The following is a 23,504-nucleotide window of genomic DNA, read 5'->3' as shown; positions in this document are numbered from 1 at the left end:
GGACTGGCTGCATGGGATAATCAGACTTATTGCCTTAGGAAGGGAGAAATATTTCAGTCTTTTGAGCTAAAGTCATACTTGAAGGTCCTTGATTTTCTACATCTCACCAATTACTGAATACTTTCTACATCACCATAATATCACATACAAGTTGCTTGATATATAAAAAAAATATTTACGCTGCAAGAAATAATAAACATGTAGAAATCATTAGTCTTGGTATACATTTCACTTTGAAGAAGGAACTAACTGCCTTATAAAGTAGAAACTATCAACAACCTGCTATGGGAACAGCCAGGAGATGGTATTAGGGCCCATGCTCTTCTTAGCTAGACTTAAATACCTCTGTTTGTTCATTACCTCCCATAGTCAGAATATAAAATCTAGAAACAAAGTGTATTGGTGAAATTATTAAGGCCACTCCACATAGTTAAAAGGAAGATTTATTTAGTGGGTAATTTACAAATTAAGGGATAGGTAGGTCGAGGGGTCTGGGGAAGGTGTATTGTAATCCAGCGGTGTTCTCTGGAGCTCTGCTAGGTCCACCTCCACCGTTCAGGGTCCCAGAACAGAGAGAGTGCTCACCCATCCAGGTCTCGGGTCTCCAGGCACCTCGCCTGGCCCCACCTCATAGGCGTGACAGTTGCTAGAGTCTCAATGGGGGTTGGAACTTCCAGATCCAAGCTGGAATGGCTACCCACTACATCTCCCCCTTTTTGTCTAAATAAGAAGGTTCTAAACTAATACAAGACTATAATACAAAGGAATGGTTATCAAATATTGTCCAGGAATAATGAGGGATAATGACCTAGATAAGATGGAACTACAACAATGCAAACAATATCAAGCAAGAAACACATACTAAAATCCAGAGAATTATAGAGCATAGGTAAACGGCATGTTATAAAGATCATTCCAAAAGGTGTCCTATCCTAAAGAACCTGAATCTAATACTTAATATGTTCTATCTAAGATATTATATATACTAAGTTGTAACTATAACTGTTAGTCTTCAATCCCATTAAAGACCTGAGAAGGAACATAATGCAAGATCCATGGAAGGATGACCACTAAACTTTGCTTGACAAGATGGTCCTTCAGGTTCCTGCTTCACAGAGAAAACTGCCAGACATTCTACAGGACACTAAAAAAATGACGGGGAACCTTTAATCTCAGCACTCGAGAGGCAGAGCCAGGCGGATCACTGTGAGTTCGAGGCCAGCCTGGACTACCAAGTGAGTTCCAGGAAAGGCACAAAGCTACACAGAGAAACCCTGTCTCGAACTCCCCGCCCACCCAAAAAAAAAAAAGAATATTGTTTTGCCGGGCAGTGGTGGCGTACGCCTCTAATCCCAGCACTCGGGAGGCAGAGCCAGGTGGATCTCTGTGAGTTCGAGGCCAGCCTGGGCTACCAAGTGAGTTCCAGGAAAGGCGCAAAGCTACACAGAGAAACCCTGTCTCGAAAAACCAAAAAAAAAAAAAAAAAAAAATGACGGAGATACTCTAGGCCTGTGAGCTAAAGACAGATGCCCCAACTTTACAAAGGAATATTAGATGACTGTCCAGGCTGTCAGTTGTGTCTGTCTACCCTGTAAGACTCCCAAAAGTTGCTTACATCCTTCTCCCATTTCTCAGGTAATATTATATCCTTCTGAGGTCTTTGATGTGGTTGAAAACTAGATAGTTGCAGTTTCCTCAGTTATGATAAAAGATAAGTTAGATATAAAACCTTAAACTCACAAATATAAGATAGATAGGACATCTTTAATATTGTAACTGTAATTATTGCTCAATAATTGTTTTGTTATATGTAATTTTACTATGTTAAAGTTAAAACCTTCCTTTTTTAAAAAAAAGAAAAGGGAAAGTGCTGTGGATATCACTCTATATAAATAAAACACTGGCCAGTGACCAGGCAGGAAGCATAGGCGGGACAAGGAGAGAGGAGAATTGAGGAACAGAAGAAGGAGGGGGAGACACTTCAAGCCACCGCCAGGACAAGCAGCATGTAAAGACGCCGGTAAGTCACAAGTGACGTGGCAAGGTATAGATTTATAGATATGGGTTAATTTAAGATATAAGAACAGTTAGCAAGAAGCCTGCCACGGCCATACAGTTTATAAGTAATATAAGCTTCTGAGTGATTATTTTATATGTGGATTGTGGGACTTCGGGGCTTGGTGGAACCTGGAGAGAAGCCAGCCCTCCAGCAACAAAAGTGTGTGTGTGTGTGTTGTGTGTGTGTGTGTGTGTGTGTGTGTGTAGAATGGGACCTTTCATCTTTAAATCTGCTCTGACATCTTGGTGCTTGCAATTGACAGAGAAAAGGTCTTGCCTAAAAAGATATTAGGACGTTTAAAGAGCATCTGCAAGGGCTGTGAACTACTCATGACGCTAGGTGAATGGACCAAAAAAGGCTTAGATAGTTGTATGGCAGACCCTAAGGGAGTTAGCTGTGGAGTGTGGGAGGAAGGATGGAACCCAGAGAACCACCAGATCATTTCCTAAAATTGCCATGCTCTAAGGCAAAAATGACAAACAAACTATGGAAACCTCATGCAGACAGATCCATCAAAGGCTCTGGATCTTTTTGTGTGACAGTGTAAGTCACCTCACTGGATATCAAACTTGGATCAACTAATGTTCTAGAAAAGACAGAAATCTTGCATTCCAACAACAGTGTTGGGACAGTTGCTGGAATGAGAACTGTAGCATTTACCCCATTTCCTTCTATCTTTTCTTTCTTAAGTAACAGCTTCTATGGGATTGGTAATGATAGTTACTGTACTGTGTAGACCACAGTATATGCTATTGAGGCTAGCTGTGACAAAAGTTGGAGGCACAGCAAAAGCTTCATTTGTGAGTGGAATACAAAACCAGATTAGACTGGTACCTTCGTGCAAATAATGAACAAAAGCATAAATGATACTTTTATAAGTCACAAGTAACTTATAATAGGAGTTATATTTTCATTGCTATGGACTTTGCATAGGGGATTAATAAATTCTTTTTAAGAAGTGGTGGGGAAAGAGTTATCTGAACGGAATATAAAAGACATATAGAAGTTGATAAGGGTCACAGGGACTGACATCCTTGGAAGAGTGGGGCTGTGGTCTGAATGCTTGTGTCTCCCTAAAATTCAGACACTGACTTCCTGGCCTCCGCCAATGTCTGGACATGATTAGACCATAAGAACAAAGCTCCCATGATCAGGATTCATGATCTTACAAAAGAGAGCTCTGAGAGCCAGCTCATCCTCCTTTCTAGCAGATGAGTTAAGCAGCACTAGTATGTCTCTCCACGGACATGAAAGGGACCCCCAGCAGACTCCAGATCTGTTGGTGCCTTGATCTTGGACCACTCATCCTCCAGAACAAGAAATAAATTTCTGTTGTTTATAAGCGACCAAGTCTACAGTATTTTGCTATAGCATCTGAAAAAGACTAAAGTAAGTTGTAGGGATTAGTACATGGAGATTTGAAAATTTTGATGTGTTTGTGCCCAGTAACACATTATGGTGAGAATGTTGCTGCCATAGAGCAAGTGCCTATAAATAAGGCCAGGGCAATAATGTGAATCTGAACATGTAGGTCAAATTGAGAAGGTTTAATAATACCACCCCAATATAGTCATTATTAATAATTGCCATCATGTTATAATCAAAAAGAGATAGTGGAGGCTGGAGAGATGGTTCACTGGTTAAGAGCACTGGGTGCTCTTGCATAGCACCTGGGTTCAGTTCTCAGGACCCATGTGATGCATGCAACCATCTGTAACTCCAGTTCCAGTTCCTCTTCTGGCCTCCACAGGTATTGCATGTACACAGTGAACATGTGTACATGCAGGCAAAACACTTTCTTGCTCAAGGCTTTCCAGCTACACTGGCTTTTGTCACTTTGCAAGACAGTGAAGTTCCTTCTTTTTCTGGGCTTTTACATGTAGAGTTTCTTGTACTTGGGGGTTTCTCACAGTTCTGAATCTCCTTCAGATCTCAGATAAAAAGGCCAAGTCCTTGCAAGCCTTCTTGAGTAACCATCTTGGCCGCATTTCTTTCTCTCTTCATTGTCTTCTGTACACTGTCTTGGCCCAACAACGTTTATTAACTCCTTTGTTTCAGTGCACAAAGCAGATTGTCCAGTGCACGCCAGAGGCCCTGGTGCATACTATACCTTCCGCGGATGCTTTTCGGAGAGATGAATTCAGACAAGGGAATTAAATTCGAATCAGTCCTGTTGACCATAAGTGCCAGCTACTGGTTTCAGCGTATTTTACATATATACTACATTATCAGTTCGGCATTTCTTACATTCAGATTCCTGAAGTCTCTTTTAGTACCTCCAATTTCTTCTCTGCTGAATGTACCGACACCTCCTTCCAGAGTCTTAAAGTAAACCGGGATTTTAAGAGTGTCAGGTGGCGGAGCTCATGCTCGGCCGGATGTGCGCAGGCGCTGGGGAGCACGCAGGCGCAGTGCTCCCGTCGTCGCGCCGGGTCTGTCAGCAATGGCGGACGCCAGCGGAGAGGTGGCTGTGGTCCCCGCCCCCGGGCCGGCCAATGGCCTCAGTAATGGAGCGGGCGCGACCCCCGCGCAGCCCAACAACCCGCTGTCACGGAAGCTGCACAAGATCCTGGAGACGCGGCTGGACAATGACAAGGTACCCGGAGTGGGGCGGGGCGCGGGAGGGACCTGCGAGCCTCAGCCCCAGCCCTGCTGCCCGGCCAGCGGCGGAGCGGCTGCCCCGGCGCAGGGAGACTCCGCCCCGGCTCCAGCTGCTGCTGCCCCGGGCGCTGGCAGACTCCGCCCCGGCTCCAGCTGCTGCTGCCCCGGCGCAGGGAGACTCCGCCCCGGCTCCGTGGTTAGCTGTCACCGACTGTTGTGCGCCCCTGCTGTGTTCTTACTGGAACACCTACCCACACGCCCTCCACGACCCTCCTAGAACAGGACTTCGCAGCTCTTCGCAGGGCTGGCTGTCTCTTTCGCAGCATGGAGTAGCCAGGTATATTGGCCACGCCAGCGTGGCATAAAAGAAAAAAAAAAAAAAAAAAGTAAAGTGAGAGTCGTAAAGCGGTAGTTAAATATGTAGGTAAGTGAAAATACGCGGCCAGAGAGAATTTGACATACTTAAAAACAAGCATTAAAATGGTGACTGAAAAATAAGACTCAGGACTAGATAGGATTGTGACATGCTACAAAAAGGGGGTTAAATAGGAGAGCTTGGGATAAAAGCTCGGTGTTTGGATGAAGAAGAAACTACAAAGGACTTCTCAAAAGTCAACCTCAATCCTGCAAAACATAACGAAGCAGAAACAACGTCGTGATCGCTGATTGGTGTGTTCCCTGCCGGCCTTTACAATCCCAGTGAGACCACATTGCACCGGAATTGTGCTCAGCAATTGGAAAACTGCAAACCCTGCTTCAAGGATTGGTCTCATAAAGGGCCCATTTCTCCAGAACTCCGGACTGCCTGACACACGAGCAGCGCTTCAAAAGTTGAATGAATTGAGCAATAAAGTTTTGCCCCATTGACCATATTTATCTTCACTTCTTCAAGCATCTCAACAACTTATTGCATGAAGAAAGTGTTTTCCAAGAGTTCATTGAATCCAAAACATAGATGTTTGTGTTACAGAAGTAAATATTTCTCATTGGAAAAAATGTGTCAATTGTAATGGTTCCTGTTTTAATTAATAAAGGTGTTTGAGCCAAGTTATGACGATGATTTAAAATTGACATCCTGGGGCCGGGCAGTGGTGGCGCATGCCTTTAATCCCAGCACTCGGGAGGCAGAGCCAGGCGGATCTCTGTGAGTTCGAGGCCAGCCTGGGCTACCAAGTGAGTCCCAGGAAAGGCGCAAAGCTACACAGAGAAACCCTGTCTCGAAAAAACCAAAAAATAAAATAAAATAAAATTGACATTCCAAAATCAGTCTCCTTTGCACAGACATACCTAACATGCTGCTATAACTTTCTGTCCTTGTCGCTTCACTCACCCTCTCTCAGAACATATACTAAGTGCATGAAGAAGCGCTGTCAAGCAGTTCTGCTGTATATTACCTTGTACATACACGATTATATGTTATATATAGGTATACTGTTCCTGTGTTCTGGAAGTAAGGTTACTGCTTAGTAATTAGAAAGTTAGACATTACTTTTTGAGTTGTTTAATGGAAATGAGTCAATTTGAAAATCATTTCGTTGAACTTTGACTGGAAACCATTTCAAAGTCAGCCCTAGTGATTTTCCTCTGTTGTCACTTGTACAGGAGATGTTGGAAGCTCTCAAGGCACTTTCAACATTTTTTGTTGAAAATAGTTTGCGGACTCGAAGAAATTTACGTGGCGATATTGAGCGTAGAAGCTTGGCCATCAATGAGGAATTTGTGAACATTTTCAAGGAGGTGAAGGAGGTATGTAACTGCACTTAGGGTTTATGGGAAACTATGTGTTTGGTGTTTTGATAAGTTTTTTTTTTTTTCAAATTGCAGTGTTAGCTGATTATGTGCCATGGTCAAATAAAAACTAATTTAACTTTTTTTATTTTAATTATTGTGATTTCTGAATTCTTTGCCTCTACTAAAAAGTTGTAGTATTTATTTTGAGAAATTATCAAGTGTAACTTTGTTTGTTTGTTTGGTTGGTTTTTTGAGATAGAGTTTCTCTGTGTAGCTATGGCTGTCCTGGAACTCACTCTATAGACCAGGCTGCCCTTGAACTCACAGAGATCCACCTGGCTCTGGCTCCCGAGTGCTGGGGTTAAAGATGTGCGCCTGGCCAGGAATTGTAACTTCTTAATAAAAAATATAACATTTCCCTGAATGATTTTCCAGAGGAAATATTTCCCATTTAATGCACTATCTTAGATGACACTTCTTCATTTGGAGACTGGTAGTATTGAGTTACTTTTGTTACCTCCTGAAGTACCTAATTTCTAGATCCAGATAATTATTTCAACATGAATAATAATTCAGTATATTTGACTGTGGTTTATTCAACCATAGGATGAAGATAAATGTTATTTATTATGATGTAATTTGTTTATTGTGTACTATTTTATGACTACTAATATGACATTGTTAATACTGCTGTATACTGACAATATGCAAGTCAGGTGGAAGTGATATACGTGGTTTTAGCAAGGACTTGAGAAAAACAGTCTTAAAGCATTTACTAGCATTTCATTGATTGAAGGCTAATAATTTCAGAGGTGAAAAGGAAAGCTTGGTAGAATTCATTTTTTTAAAGACAGTTAAGAGTGTTTGCTGAGAACTGGGCTTCAGTTCTAGCACTCCTATCAAGTGGCTCACAACTTAACTCCCACTCCAGGGGATCTGACACCCTCTCCTGGCCTCCTGAGGCACCATGTGCACATGTGCATACACACACACATACATATAAGAGAAAAAGACAGTAGTGATGAACACGTTCAGATTGTAGTCTCTAAGCACGTTTGACTACTGAACAGAATGATCTTATCATGACTAGAAACAGACGTGTCTTGGAAGGAATTAGATTAAAGAACCTCACAAAGAATGACTGCAAACTGACCACACTCACACATGACACCTGAGAGTTACAGTGACAATAAAAGTCAAGCAGGATGACTCAGTCCAGTGGAGGTGCTTATGAGCAGGCCTGGCCCTCTGAGTTTGGTCCTCAGATCCCACAAGGTGGCAGGAGAGAACCAAGTCCCCGGAGTTGTCCTTTGCCCTCCACACATGTGCCTTGTGTGTACACACCAAATACGACAGAACCCTCGCTTGATACTTCTGGTGGGTCTAAGTATACCAGCTTGCTGCGTTTGAGTTGCTGAATGGAAGTGAAACATCAGCACTCTTCTTTTCTGCCAGCTGCATACAGGTGCGGAGGGAAAGCTTGTCTCACAGTAGTCCAGCCAGTGAATGAAATAGAATATGAGATTTCACTATCACAGTTGCATTCATGGATCTGGCTCAGGCTTTCTCAGCCTGGAGACTGTTAACGTTTTGGGCTAAATAAATGTTAGGGAATCTTCTCTGAACTGTAGGATTTTTATCAGCATCCCTGGTCTATACCCAGTTGTTGCTGGTACAGCCATCTTGTCTCCAGTTGTTCCAACAAGAATGCCAGTGGACATTGCCCTGTGTCCCAGAGGTGAAGAATCACCGAGGTTAAGAGTCATGATCTAGCCACCGATACACGACTCCTGTTAAAGGTGTGCAGCGTCAGTGCTAAGGAACTCATGCCGCAGGTTTAACTGCGCAGCCTTGCTCTGGATCTGACTGACTGCAGGCAGGACCGGGGACAGAAGACTGCAGATACTGGGAAGGTGCAGTCAGAGCAGTCCGGAACCTTCCAACTGTGTAAGCAACTGAGCCGCCTTCTTCCAATGCATAAGTAGGAGTAACAATCTGTACACTGAACAGGAAACAGGTATTATCCTGTTGAGTGTTTGCAAATCTTTTTTATTTGATGTGCACAGTTGGTTTTTTGTTTTTATTTTAGAAAATTGAAGGTGTTGGGGAAGTTTGAGCTGGGCATTTAACATTCAAAGGTTATTGTTGCTGAGTGTGATGCACTTTTGTAATGCCAGTGCTCTGGAGGCTGATGTAGGGGTTTGAATTCAAGACCAGGCCAGGTACATAGTGAGACCCTGTCTCAAAAAAGAAAGAAAGAGCAGGCTGGGTGGGGGGATTGTTGTTAAACCTGAGTGATAGTCTACTTTTTATCTTCTCAGAATGATATAAAGAGAAGTTAACAGATAAAATTATACTTGGAATTGCCTGAGAATAATGCAATTTATACGGAGAGAGGAAACGTGGATGAGGTAGACAGAAGTGAGAATGGCCATGAGCTGATAACTGTGGAAGCTGGGCGATAAGTACATGAGGATTCATATTATCTCAACTTTAGACATTTTTAAGTGTGTACAATAAATAGTTTATCATATACATGTTACATTTTATATAGTCGGTAATTTTGTTCAATGAGTGGAATTAGGTAATTCAGTAAAAATTAAATGAAAACTTTATAAATGGGCTGTGTATATGGCTCAGTTGATTGACTCCCTGCGTAGCTAGCATCACTCAGCAGTAACTGTCATCATGTTGCATTGAATTGCCTTCCCATGTTTTCAAAATGAAAGTTTTGGGTTTTTTTTTTTAAAGAAATGATGAGGTACTGTGTGTTTTTTTAATTAATTTTTTAATTTTTTTATTTAATTTTGTATACAGTATTCTGTCTGCATGTATGCCTGCATGCAGTAGAGGGCAACAGATCTCATTATAGATGGTTGTGAGCCATATGTAGTTGCTGGGAATTGAACTCAGCACCTCTGGAAGAACAGTCAGTGCTCTTAACCTCTGAGCCATCTCTCCAGCCCCCAGCACTGTGTGTTTTAATTTATGACTTTTAACTTTGTGTAGATATCTTTGGAAAGCACAGGTTCATCACAGTTGCTGCTCTGTAAACCCTTTCCATTGTTAGCTAAAGTGTTTAAGGTTCCATTTGTTTAGAGAATTCTTGACTATCCTGTGTGTGTTGTTGCACATTTACTATTTTGTGCTATGATTTATTTTTTTTCAATTTTAGAAATTGACAGATAACTATATATACAATTCTACATATACATATAAATTTGAAGTACATTGGAGTGGTTAGATCTAGCTAATATTTATTACCTATGTAGGTATTCTTATGTATGTATGTAAAATATATTCATCTGATAAGATATTTTTTGTTTTCATATACCCTCTAAAAGAAATGGACCAGTTTCTTTATACCTTTGTAACAGTAGGTATTATTCTTTTTGTAACAATGAATTTCATAAAGATCCTTTGTTATGCTTTGACAAGACAACTGAAACTGTGGGATTTGACCTGGGAAGGAGAAACTTCTGTATGCTATGTGCAGTAGTTGATATTATTTACTCCCCTTTCAGGAACTTGAAAGCATTAATGAAGATGTGCAGGCAATGAGCAGCTGCTGTCAGGACATGACAAGCCGATTACAGGTACCTCCCAGTGCCTGGGCGTCAGTGTAGCTCCTGGGAAAGGGACGTTTCGAAAATGTACGGATGTCCACGTAATGCTGTGGAGGAAGGTTAGATGCAAATGTTACAGTTTTATAAGAGCCCAAATACATGAATGAATGCCCTGTGTTTCTTTTCATGGTGGCTTCGTATTATTAGTAACCAAGGGCCTCTGTCTAACAGTGCAGAATTATCTGTAGAATGTTAGTGGATCTTTGAGATCTCTGATGCCAGAGTCCAGCAGGAACAATTTCTTCAGGAACTAGTAGCAAATACTTAGAGGAAAACAACAAATTCTTCAAAAATAAGAATTTCTCTACACAAGAATTCATCATATAATAAAAATACAAATTTTCCTCAGGTCCTCTTTAGCTGAGGATGAGTCCAAATTAAGCTGGGTCTGTACAAGGTAGAATTTCTTAATGTTAGACTACAAAGGGTAGAAGTTAAACTTGAAGGCAAATATCAAGCAGTGTAGGCATTTGGAGATGCTGTTGGACTCGGAGACTCCTTGTTGACGAGTGCTCTGTAGCTGCCACACTTAGCTTTATCCCTAGAGTCAGTGACAGACCGAACCACGGTTCAAGTCTGTCTGAAAAATATCACTAGAGGTTCAGGTGTCCTCATCCTCCACAGGATGTTTGGGAAGCAGAAAGACAGATTCCCACTGAGAAGAGAATTAGCATGAAGGAGGGAGAGGCCTTAGTTGTCTCCAGTTTCAGAGACCTGACCCACAGGAGCTCAGCTCTTCAGTGTAAAGTTCCAACATGAAAATGACCCATTTCCTTGAGATGCTTGATCTAGTTCCTCTTTTTTTTTTCCCCTGGGACTCACTTGGTAGTTCAGGCTGGCCTCGAACTCACAGAGATCCACCTGGCTCTGCCTTCCGAGTGCTGGGATTAAAGGCGTGCGCCACCACCGCCCGGCCGATGTAGTTCCTCTTTTAACTGACTGACCCCTCTGCTCTGTGTGTCGGTGTCTGTTATGGGTACTATAGTGTCTACTCACTAGTGACTTGGTATGTTAATAATTCTGGCTCATTGTCTTTGCATGGCATGGACACTATGTCTGCCCCATCCTTGGCCATTTGTCTCTCCTTTCATTACTATTGCCTTAAATTTTTTATGACATTAATTTATGTATTATTTATGTGTGTATATGCCATGGCATATGTGTGTAAGTTGGAGAACAATTTATGTGAGTTGTTTCTCTCCATTTACCATGTGGGTTTTAGAGCTCAGATGTAGGTCCCCAGGTTTGGCCTTTATCCACTGAGCCATCTCAGCAGTTCCTAATGACTTATATTTGTCGTGTTTTATAGTTTGGGGTTTTGAGACTCCTGTTGGGCACACTTCTGCCGTTTTGGAATCTGCCTCATAGATGACTGGCTGATTTTTGGATAGTGTGATGCTCACCAAATTTACTTCTGAGTTTTGGGCTCTGGCTTAAAAGGTGGGCACAGGAAGCATTGCTTGGTATGAAAGTTGAGCAGAAGCAACCAGGTCTGTCTCCAGGGCCTGTGTTTTCTGGCTCTGAGACTTCATTTCCATCCCCTGCACTGTTGAGCGTTGTACTCGCTGTAGACCAGTGATTCAGTGTAGAAGTCTGCTCGTATGCAGCTCAGCAGTCCACCACTGAAGCCATGTCCTTGCCCTCAGATGGCTTTCCCAGTACTTGTGCTTCTCTAGAAAGCATCGGGACACTGTCTTCTTCTGTGTTTCAGCACTGCGCGCTCACGTGCGTGTGTGCGTGCGTGCGTGTGCTGAGAACTCTGAGAGAGAGCCTCTTAAAGGTAGCTCCTGAGCCTTGAAACATCGATGCCAACTACAGGGGCCTTCTGAGCTCTTTGTCATTTGTGTTCGTTTGTCTGAATTCCGGGAAGTGGTGATAGTAGTTTTATGAGATTGGAATATACTGATGTGTGGTGTGTTTATAATTTCAGGCAGCAAAAGAACAGACTCAGGATTTAATTGTAAAAACCACTAAGCTTCAATCAGAAAGGTAAGTTTTTCTTTATACAATCACCTCCTTATTAATGCAGATTAAGTGGAAAGTTGTAAATAATGCTAAGTCAAAGTGAAAATAATGGGTACTGTGATTCAAAGTTCACGGAGGACCTTAGTTCCTAAGCTTTATCTAGTCGTAACTTTAACATAAAAACAGCCATTGGGAACGTGATGCCTGGTTCTCAGTTCGAGAGATTATTTCTGTTTTGGAGTAGAGGTCACCAGTATTTGGAGTCGGTTGTAATGATCGGCACATGATCAATCAAGATGGCAGGAACACTACTTTAATGATTGAAAGCACTGGGAGGTTGATTCTCCTTTGTGCCTAATAATTGATGCCAAAGATAAGTCTAAAAATACCTCCAAAGAAGGTTATAAGTAAAATGGTTACTTTCTACTGTTTCAAGCAATTTTATGATGCTTTGAAATTACTTTTAACCTATGTGACAAGGGTTGGTGCTTTGTCTAAAAGTTAAAATACATTAGATGACTTTTGTATAGTAGGACATATATACCTTTTAGCTCTGTGTAGAATTAATGAAGGGGTTACATTATTGTTTGAAGTAAATACCTGGATTTTGTTTCCCTTTTAAAAATAAATGTTGTTCATCCCAGGGGCATTGACTTGGTGAATTTAAAGTCTTTCAACATAAAGATACAAGTAACATAAGGTAGACATGTCCTGCCATGAACATGAATGGTGTTAATGCTTATCTTTGTAATTCTCAACAGAATGTTTTTAGTATAGAACATTGCTACTCTTTGAATACTACTGGTGAAATACTGTGGGGGTTTTCTTTTATTTTTGGTGGTGCTGGGGATCCAACTGATGGTCTTATATGTGCTGAGCAAGGGCTCTACCACAGATATATCCCAGCCTCAGATTTTCAATCCACCTGTCTCCCTGCCTCGATAGTGTTGTAATAACAGGCATGTGCCACTGTGCCCAGCTGTATATAGCTCCAGGGTTCAGGCACCAGAAGTGTTGAGTTGCTGCTCAGGGAGCTCAGGCAGTGACTGGCCTTTAGACAGAAACCCTTTCCAGTCCTCTGGTCCCTGCAGACTGCCTCCTAGTCTAGAGCATGCCTTTTCCTAATTGCCAGCTACCACACTTATGTTCCATCCAGATTGTATAGTTTATAATATTGTTTTTATTGTCAAGCAGAAAGAGTGGTGTATTAGAGGTTTTCTAGAGTAACAACTTACAGAATGAATTTCTCTATATAGAAAGATTTATTAGAATGACTTACAGGCTGTGATCCAGCTAACCCAACGATGGCTGCCTATGAATGGAAGTTCCAAGAATCCAGAAGTTGTTTATTCCACCAGTCTTAGCTGGTCTTCAGTATACCATGGAATCCTGAAGAAGTAGGCTCAAATGCAGTGAAGGATGGACTTGCTAGCAAGGCGAGAGCAAACAGACAGAGAGCTTCCTTCTTCCATGCCCTTTGTATGGACTCCCAGCAGGTGTGGTCCAGATAAAAGTTAGATTTAAGGTAGGAAGCTACCTTAAAAGATCTGGATTAAAGGTGTGTCTTCCCACCTCAAAGATCCAGACTAGAAATGAGTCTTGCAACTTCAAATGATTTAATTAAGAAAAAATACTTCACAGGTATGGCAAGTTATTTGGGTTTTAAATAATTCCAGATGTAGTCAAGTTGATAACCAAGAATAGCCATCACAAGTGAGGAAGGCCAAAATAGAGACATGGCTTTTTTGACTCATAAGTCCTTGACCTCTCATTCTAACATACATTAATTCTAACAAATAAAAATAAAATAAATTGTAACATAAAAACACACAACTGATTTTTGTTTGTGTTGTGGTTCATGTGAAAACCTTTAGGATATATTAATAACTAAGAGGAATTCCTTGAAATTAAGGGCATACTTTTGTCTTAGAAATTAGCCTTTGTAAGCGGTTCTAAGTTAGTAATACAGGTACCATTTGGAATGATTTCATCACGTGCCTGCTGATGACCCTGCAATGTCTGAGGTGGAAACAAGGCTTTCAGAGATGTTGAGAATCTTGCACAGCTTTGTTTGGTTTGATAAGCTACCATGTCAGGGATATCGTTTGCTTTGTAGTTGGACAAAGCATAATGTACTTCATTTTTCTTGTTGTTCTAGCCAAAGATTAGAAATTAGAGCACAAGTAGCAGACGCCTTTTTATCCAAGTTCCAGCTGACTTCTGAGGAGATGGCTCTTCTCCGAGGCACAAGAGGCGGCCCTGTCACTGAGGTACGTGTGCTGGCCACTAAGTGTAGCAATTACAAATGCTACAGAGAAGATGAGATTTTTCAAGACTAATTTTCCCATCTAAATTTGAAGTTAAGGCATGTATTTTAATTAGTTTTGGGTTTTATTTTGAAGTTATACATGTTTTTTGAAGTCAAAGTACAACATAACTTTAAAAAAAAACAAAACAAACCTCCATCACCCCTTCTTTTCACTTCCGATCCTTTGTGAACTAGTTTACCTGTTCACTATTCTTGTACAAACTATATTTGTAGATCTAGATTTAAAAGAATATTCTGTATTTATCCAGTTTGGAGTGATATCACACACCTTTAATCCCAGCATGTAGGAGGCAAAGGCAGGTGACTCTTGAGTTTGAGGTCAGCCTGATCTACAAAGACTATTTCTGAAATGGAATACAGGATTTAGCCTGTTGTATCACCTTTTTCAGGGTAAACAATGCATATACATGTTTTCCTCATCCCCCTGTTTTGATTAGGACAATGATACATTGCTTACTTTCATAACTCTTTGTCTTTCTTAAATTGGAATTTGCTATCTTTTTTTTTATGTTTTGTTACACTTTGCAGACTGAATGAAAGAATCATAAAACCTCTCAAAGGCTATTTTCTTTTTTTTTCTTAAAGACATTTATTTTGTCCAGAAAGAAGTCTTGTCTCCTAAATCCTAAGGCTCCAGTGTATTCCTCGAGCAGAGTCCTGTCTGTTTAATGAGCATTTTCTGTCCTTATCTCCTGGTGAGGGAGAACAGATGCATATGTAGCGGAGACATAAGGTGGTCCAGTGATTGCAGGGCTGTGCTGTGCTTGAGTATCCAGGGCTGCTCTGTTTAGATGATGTCTTCAGGCTTACAGTCCTTACTCAGCTGTGTGCTTCCTGAGAACAGGGACTTCCTTAGTCTTTACAAACTTTCTATTACTGGGAACCAGCATACTGTCTGTTACACTTTTTATACTCTATAGTTGCACATAGGATTAAATGAGAGAAAGGGGGCATGTGAGCTGGGGTGGCTTGTGAGCAGAGATTAAGGAAGCTAGCATTGACCCTGACAAGTTAATAGGCACCAGTCATATGTTAATGGAAGGGCCACAAGTTCCTCTTGCTGGAGTTAAGAGTGATTCCTTTTACCAAGCAGGAACTTTCTTCAAGCTCCTGAGAGAATGGAAACTTTTGTCTAAACTTTCTTGGGGGACCAGATACACCATTATAGAATATGGCAGGTTTCTTGTATGGCTTAGTTTATCCAAATAGCTAAAGCTTAAAGTGAGCAAAGACAAAGCTAGACAAATACTACTGTGAACCTGAGTAGACCTTGGGATTTTCTAAATCTTTGATTATCAAATATACCTTATTTATCAAGCATATATTACTTAATCTGAATTTTCTAGCAGCGTAGTGTCAACTTGTATGAAGTAGGCAGAGTTATCATGCTTCGTGGTTCCACTTTGGTGGGATTTTCTCAAAGGAATTGTTTTAAGAGGCTGCCATTTTATATGTTTTCATCCTTCAAAGCCCGAACAAAATTAATGTCGCTCTTAAAATGCGAAGAAATACTTACTATGCCTTCTATAAAATTGCAGTTGAAATCTACATAAGACTTCATTGTAAGTGGTAGGATTTTGTTTCACCTTTGAAGTGATTTTTAATTCAGGGTAGTATAGTTTTCCTGAAAACACAGGTTTTTTTGTTTTGTTTTGTTTTGTTTTGTTTTTAATGACATTTTTAATTTTAAAGGACTTTTTCAAGGCATTAGGAAGAGTGAAACAGATTCATAATGATGTCAAAGTTCTGTTGCGAACCAACCAGCAGACAGCAGGGTGAGTAGCTGCTTGGTAAGCCAATCACATTGCTGCTTGTATCTGTAAATTTTCAGAGTCATTCTAGTTCCTTTTGAAACTATAGTCTGTGAAGTAGGAATTTAATCTTCACTTGCCTTTGGGAAAGGTGGAAGTTCATTGCCTTATATATTTGACTAAAAGAAGAGTTGGAATTAACTGATGGAATTAATATTGAACATTTAATTGTAAAAAATGATTGAAAAAATTCCATAAAATGATAAAACTTTAAGGGCCAAACTGTCATGTAATTAGACATGAATAATTAGATTCTTAGCTCTAACTGCTGGCTAAAGTTTACATTGTATAACTCTTTAATTTTCACTTAAGTTTGGAAATTATGGAACAGATGGCCTTGCTTCAAGAAACGGCTTATGAAAGACTTTACCGATGGGCTCAGAGTAAGTGATTCTTTCATTCATACTAGTACTTAATCCTTGAAAGTTCCCTTGGCCTTATCTGACTTCTTCAGACGTGTTTGTGTATGTGTGTGCAGAGCACACATGTGAGTGCAGGTGCCCGCAGAGGCCAAGTCACAGGTGGTTGTGAGCCTCCCAACATGGGTGCTGGAAACTGAGCTGAGACCTCTAAGAGCAGTCTGTACCTTAACTGCTGAGCCATCTCTCAGTCCCAGTTATATTTCTTACAAAGCAGAGCAAACTCTACATGTTCACATACTGTGTTTAGGTTTTTATCCAGAACATTGCTGAAGAGTGGGATAAGTGACGATGATATATTCTCTAAGGGAAAACCGCAAAGACGGTGCTTCTGCCTAGAATATATAAATGAAGGCAGCATTTGATTGGGCAGCTCGTGCCACTTATGTAGCTGTAATGTTACAAACATTGGATTCATTTCCAGTCCACTGATGAGATAGAATGATCAGTGTGTCATTTTGGTGGTCTGGCGGAAATCAGGCCTGGTTCTCACCATGACATTAGTTTTGGAAGGGCGTGTCATGTAGTCTCGCTCCTTCCTTGTCTGTCTGTTGGACTAGTTGGGTTGCTTACATTTGTAAGGATGAAGTCTTGAGTTTTCCTTGCTGGCTGTCACTAAGGGTTCCTACCTGCTTACTTTGTCTTGTGATCCGTCTTCAGCCTTGTCTTCCACCTTCGAAGCCCACATGTCTGTCCAGTTCACTCCCATTTTCCTTTCTGACTTGTTGTGGCATCCTCTTCTAGTTTAGGTTACCTTGAACTTACTTTGGCAGTTTGAGAAAATTCCCCAGCATCAAGGTTTTTAATTTTCAGTCCATCGTCAATGTTTCTTTTGCCACATAAGGCAGTAACATTTACAGGTTCCAGGAACTTGAGTGCGGGTAACTTAAGAGGTTATTTTGCCTAGACACAGGAGTCCTGTGGTGTGTCTCCAGTGTTAACTCAGGCCCTGGAAGTCCCACAATATTGACTAAAACATTAAAATGTTTTAGTAAGTGTTGGCAAAATACTGTGTTAAATCGGAGAAAACGGTTTCATTGAGCAAGAGTGTCATGTGAATGTGCAGTATGTTAGGTATTATCAGCTGACCAGCGCCAGGGCTGGAGCTAATGCAGTTAGCTGGCTGTACCTGCACTATACTTACCGATACCCAGTCCTCTGCTCTGTTGGTTTAAGGTCTAGATTCCTTGTTTCTCTACCTCTTCTTGTTTGTATGGTTTGCTCCCATCTGGAGCATTGTCTTTCTCTGTATCCAGGTCTTGTCTCAGTCTTCAAGACTACACGAGGTTCTGTGTGCTGTGTGTCCCCTGGAGCAGTCCACACCCACTGATACAGTGACTAACTGTGATGCATTGATATGCTGCTGTTTCATTATATAACTTCACGTTTGTTTTATCCTGTGGCTGGACTCTACTTCCTCAAAGGCAGGTCATTGCTTCAGTTTTTTTTTTGTTTTTGTTTTTTGTTTTGTTTTGTTTTGTTTTTTTGTGCTTCCTTAACATCTAAGCTGGTGTTGGCCAGCTGTGCAGCTTTGGCTCCCAGGAGTGGTAGAGCCATGTTAAGGTGCCTCAGCATTTCTCAGTCATCGTGTGCTGGAAATGAACCACCTCTATGAGTCTGAAAGACTGAGAATTTCCTCAGTTCTTTGAACATAGTAGAGATTTGCAAGCACATTTTAGTTAAATCTGAGGTGTAAAATGAGATAGCGATTGCTTCTGAAGAAAAGAGCTGGAAGTGTGAACGGATAGCAGAAGTTATAATGCTGGTTATGTTCCAGGTGAATGCAGAGCATTGACACAAGAGTCCTGTGATGTGTCTGCAGTGTTAACTCAGGCCATGGAAGCCCTGCAGGACAGGCCTGTCTTATACAAGTAAGACTTACTGCTTTGTCTTTGATTATTACCTTATTGTAGCATTACCCGATTCATGTCACTGTGACGCTCAGTGACGCTTCACTACTCCATGTGTACTATTGGAGCACCGGGTTATTGGATGCTGCCTGTAATAAGGGGAAGACCAGAGTGTCCCTCCCTGCAGTATGACTGTCTCTTAGTTATGTGGCGCCAGGTGGCTGAGCCAGTTTGCCATCTCATTAACTCCCTTAGACTTGTACGTCACTAAAACTCCTATAGCCACACAGCCCTGGGAGGATGCAGTTAGATAAAGATTGTATAACGTAGTTACACTGAGATGAAAAAAAGAGTATTCACAGCCAGGGTTCCATCAGTGGGCATTTTTTAAAAAGGTCCAGGTCTTTGCTCTTGTAAGTATGCCATCTAAGATCTTCATATTAATGCTTTGGGTAGGAACCCCATGCATTTTAATTTGTTGATTTTTGAATTCTCTTATCTTAATATTAAAACAAAAGTGCATTTTTAAAGCTCTGGAGCAGAATGAACATGAGCTGTAAGGACAGCAAGTGTTGATGCTGTGAGAGATGACCAGGGCTTCATCCGTAGCTACCCACTTGCTCACAGTCACCTGTCGTAGAGGCCCTTGCAGGGTCCCCTTTCATCGATGTTTGAAGTATTTATCACAATTACATCACAGAACACCAACGCTGTGCCAGCCCTGTTGATGACAGTATTGCTATGAAGCTTACAAGTGCATGTTAGAGGATAGGTCCTGTTCTGGGTGCTTCTCTCAGGCTCCTAGGACTTCAGACATCATATAAACAAATGGATTATAATCGGATGTGTCTTTGATAGTCTGAATGCTATGTTCCTGGTGCTGTGTGGCCCAGGTGTCCCGTGATAGGAGAGGAGGGTGACCTTCAGGGTGCCTTTCCTAAGGGAAAGAGTATACAGTGAGTCTCAGGTTGAAGAGGTGTTTTCTGGGAGGAGGGCAGAATACTCCACTTAGAGTGGGTAGACGGTGTGAAGATGTGAATTGGTTGGAGAGGTGTGAACTGGCTGTGAGTTAATGTGCATCTATGACAAGCTGGTGCTGACTACTGATAGCAGCTTCAAGGTCACTCCTACCTGATAGTATTGGCAATGACTGTCTGTCAGAGACTTGTAGTTCCTCAGACATGTGTGCTTGGTTTTAAGCAAGCGTTGCATTAGCTGCAGATTTATCCTTGTTCAGAAGTTAATATTTTTTAATGCCGCATGTATTTTGGACACTGATAATTTCCATGCTAGCACACAGTGTGTATTAGTAACATCAGTTTGGCCACCTTCCACTGCCCCGATTCAATTCCTGGTAGACCTTGCCACAGAGCAAGGGTTTTTAGAGGTGGGGAATTATTTTCACAGTTTGCTAAACTTAGCTTATTTTGCTTAAAATGACATCTTCACTTACATCCATTTTGCTGAAAAGGGAAAAGTTTCATACTTCTTTGTTATTAATGCTCTGGGATGTATATGCACCAAATTCATCTGTTGATGGGCACCTAGACTGATTTATGCCATAGAGGTCAATGCTGGATGTCTTCTCACTCACCTAATTACTATTGTTGTTATTATTAATGTTGTTCTGTGAAGCAGGGTCCCTCACTTAATCGAGAGCTCACACATTCAGCATGACCAGCCAGCCAGTGAACTGCAGGATCCTCTTGTTTCTGCTTCCTCAGGCCTATGATTTCAGGTGTGCATCGTCATCCTGGCTTTTTACATGGGTACTGGAGACCCGAACCTAGATCCTCATGGCTGTGTGGCAGGTGCTGTTATCAGTGAGCCATCTTCCCAGACCCCAAGTACTGAGCTTTTAGAGTGGATTCTTGAGCTAGATATCCCGAACAAGGCCTTGAGCCTCTGTGAGGTTTGGTTTCCTAGGTAGAATGAGGAGAGTAACAGTGCCAGCTTTACGAAGCTCTGGAGGGCCTCATTCTGTTAGGTGCCTAACTAATGCTTAGTGCAGCGTGGATGCTAGACATTTCGAGCCAGTGGGAGGTGAGCAGAAAGCTGCGGCCTAAGCAGGGGTCTGTGGAGCCAACAGGACAGCAGAGGAAAAGAGCAAAGACCTCTGAGAAGCACAAACCAGCAGGGTAGTAATAGAATCGGGAAGGCTGTGAGAGATGGTTGGAGATTGAGTAGGAAAGTAGCCTGCAGAGCCCAGCCATTCAGCAGCCTGTGGTGAAGGCTAAGAAAGAAAAATCCGCCTTTTCTTATGTAATCATCTTTCTTAGTGTGTTTGACGGCTGTGGGTGCTTCCTGTTAACCAGCAGATGGCAGTGTATGAACTTCATCTCAGCAGTGTGTAGCCCTCTCAAGAAAATGTCAATTGAAGTCCGTGAGAAAGTTGCCTATCTTGTGTTTCTTAGTCATTGTAACTGTAATTCTGATGTGTTACATTAATAAACCACTGTACCTGTCAGTTTTTGTTGTCAACTCAGCACAAACTGGGACCACCTGGAAAGACGAATTGTGTGTCAGGCTGGCCGTGGATGTGCCAGGTTGCCGTGGGATCACCTTGACTATTAATTGAGATGAGAGGACCACATGGATGTGGTGGCACACCGTAGACCGATGTGAGCTGTGTAAGAGGAAGAGGGCTCACTGGGCGGAAGCCGCCCAGGAGGCAGTGAGCGTGCAGCAGTGTGCATCTTTGCACTTGTCTGTGGATGTGCTGTGGCCTGCTTCCAGTCCTGCCTTGACTTTCCAGAGCAGATGGACTGTGAGCTAAAAAACTCCTTTCTCTCCAAAGTTGCCGGGTGTTTTTATCCCAGCAACAGAAACGAAACCGGAACAGCAGTGTCCAGATCTTTCTTACAAAGCTGAGTATAAATTGAAGTTTTTAAAACAAATTGCCAGCTCTTCACCTTTAGTAAACCTGAACACTACAAGTTACCTCAGGATGTGGCGACTTGTACAAAACTGATCCATTTTTATTTATTTTTTTTATGAATTTGTGTTGCATTCCAAAAAGGAGATTCTACAGTATTCTTTTCTTTTAATTTGCTTTTTTGACAAGTTTAGAATATTTATGTATTTTGATTATTCACTTTTATAAAAGCTACATTTTGAAAATTTGACCCCTGTTAGAAAAGTCCTTTTAGCTGTATCTGTCTCTGAGATGGATGTTCCATGACTAACAGCTTCATGTTGTTTTTCTTAAATTATGTTTATCCTGCAGGATGATTAACTTTAACATTAAATGGGACTTCACGTTACTATACAGGTTAAATCCCAGTGTTCACCACACCTGATAAGCATACTCCCTTGAGAACACTGAGTGGATTCACTTGTCTCTGGTATCATGGCCCCAGTCCTAGAAACAGACATTACCTTATTATATATGGGTCTAGGGAAGGAAGATTGGGGTTTTTCTGCTTAAAAGGGTAAAGGTTTGGGGGTGTTGCTATGATGGGTATCAGTCATTGGATCATCTAGGAAGTTTCAGTTGGTAAGATTGCCAGAAAGATCTGTCTGGTTTAAACGTGTGTGATCAAAGAGCACAGAGAAGAAAACAAACACGCACTGTTTGGTTCGAAATTGTCTTAAAGTACAGAAAGTAAATGAAGCATTTGTGTATTGTAACAAAGCTTTGCCTGGCTCGTGCATTTCCCCTCCCTCTGCTACTCTGCATTCTGCAGAGATCTCAGAACTAGAGTGAGCAGTCCTCAGAAGAAGTCCGTGTTCATAAAACTAGCTGTCTGTCATATCACCCACTTCCTCTCAGCTGGAAATGGTATAAATAATAAAACACCCAACAATGTTCCTATTTTTAATAGAACATGGATGTCTTATTATGTCTACAACATAATAAAGAAAACAATGTAGTCTGAGAAAATAATTCTCCTGGACGTCTTGGGGAAACTTTGGTAAATTTTGTTAGTTATTGAATTCATTCTTAATATTTAGGCTGGTAAAAGATTGTTTAGGGATTTTAAAAATGGTGGTGTGGAGTTTTTAATTTTTTGCTGTGTTCTTAAAAATGATAACTTTTAATTGGAGGGTATAAAGAGTGGCAGTTACATTAGGAACAAGATCTGATTCCAGCCATCCCCACAAACTCTCCCAGATTGCCCTCTACTCTAGATGTAGCTTTTTTTTCTCTGGCAGTTCTTCTACTATAGAAAAGTTTCCCCCATTTTCAGCCATAATGGGTGACTTCTGATATAAGAGAAAGGATATTTACTGTTCATAGATAGCCAGCTAATAAATGTAATGAACTAATATGTCTCATTGGAGTCAAAATAAGCTTTTAAAATTAGTAGCAATTTTGGGTCAGTATTTGATGCTAAATTATAGTAACATAAGGAGAAAACTTTAATATTGGGGGAAAAGCCCTGGTGTTTGGGCTGTAGAATTCTAACCAGCTTCTGGACCTAGTATGTGGCTTTCTGTAAACTTTGGAGCATCATGTTTTAGCTGCCATGAAGCCAAGCCAGCTGTTCCTATTGCTGCTTCCTCTACTACTGCCTCGTCCCAAGCATTCTTTTCTTGAAGGAGCAAGATCTGTACCTGTGGATTGAATGTTCAGCACACTAAACTTACTTGTCACTCTTGGTCTCAAGATAGTGCTGCTTGAGGAGCATGAACCTAATGAAGCTTTCCTGTCTTGCTGATCTTAGGCATGGAGCGAGGAGTCTGTTAGGGAAACGTAGCTACTTCTCTCATAATGTGTTTCTTCTAGGTATACCTTAGATGAATTTGGAACAGCCAGGCGCAGTACTGTTGTTCGAGGGTTTATTGATGCTCTCACAAGAGGAGGACCAGGAGGTACACCTAGACCCATTGAAATGCACTCCCACGACCCTTTGAGGTACAGTAATTGACACTGGTAGAGGATTTGACACTTTTCCCTGGGACATCTTCACTAACAGGTGGTTTTTCTTTAGGTATGTGGGAGATATGCTGGCATGGCTCCATCAAGCTACTGCCTCTGAGAAGGAACATCTGGAAGCTCTCTTAAAGCATGTAACTGCACAGGGTCAGTGTACTGACAGTTATTGCTAATGCTTAATAGAGAAAATGCACGTGCTTCCATGTTTCCGTTGCTGTCCTCACTGAGATAAAC

At 41.4% G+C, this 23,504-nt stretch overlaps 1 protein-coding gene across 1 annotated transcript in view; it reads left to right on the top strand.

The window, feature by feature from the left end:
* Nucleotides 1–4,459: 4,459 nt before the first annotated feature.
* The window catches only part of Cog6 (component of oligomeric golgi complex 6), a 44,510-nt gene continuing 25,465 nt past the window's right edge, over nucleotides 4,460–23,504 (top strand). Inside the window, exons 1-10 of the mRNA XM_028873347.2 lie at nucleotides 4,460–4,655; nucleotides 6,263–6,406; nucleotides 9,916–9,987; nucleotides 11,948–12,006; nucleotides 14,141–14,252; nucleotides 16,004–16,086; nucleotides 16,435–16,505; nucleotides 18,319–18,412; nucleotides 23,121–23,249; nucleotides 23,326–23,417. Of these exons, the coding sequence (XP_028729180.1) occupies nucleotides 4,503–4,655; nucleotides 6,263–6,406; nucleotides 9,916–9,987; nucleotides 11,948–12,006; nucleotides 14,141–14,252; nucleotides 16,004–16,086; nucleotides 16,435–16,505; nucleotides 18,319–18,412; nucleotides 23,121–23,249; nucleotides 23,326–23,417 (1,009 nt within the window). The 5' untranslated portion in view covers nucleotides 4,460–4,502. The remainder of the gene's footprint in view (nucleotides 4,656–6,262; nucleotides 6,407–9,915; nucleotides 9,988–11,947; nucleotides 12,007–14,140; nucleotides 14,253–16,003; nucleotides 16,087–16,434; nucleotides 16,506–18,318; nucleotides 18,413–23,120; nucleotides 23,250–23,325; nucleotides 23,418–23,504) is intronic.

This window comes from Peromyscus leucopus, chromosome 6 (assembly GCF_004664715.2).
Source record: "Peromyscus leucopus breed LL Stock chromosome 6, UCI_PerLeu_2.1, whole genome shotgun sequence".
In the NCBI taxonomy this organism is placed as follows: Eukaryota; Metazoa; Chordata; class Mammalia; order Rodentia; family Cricetidae; genus Peromyscus; species Peromyscus leucopus.
This window is presented reverse-complemented; position numbering and strand designations above follow the sequence as displayed.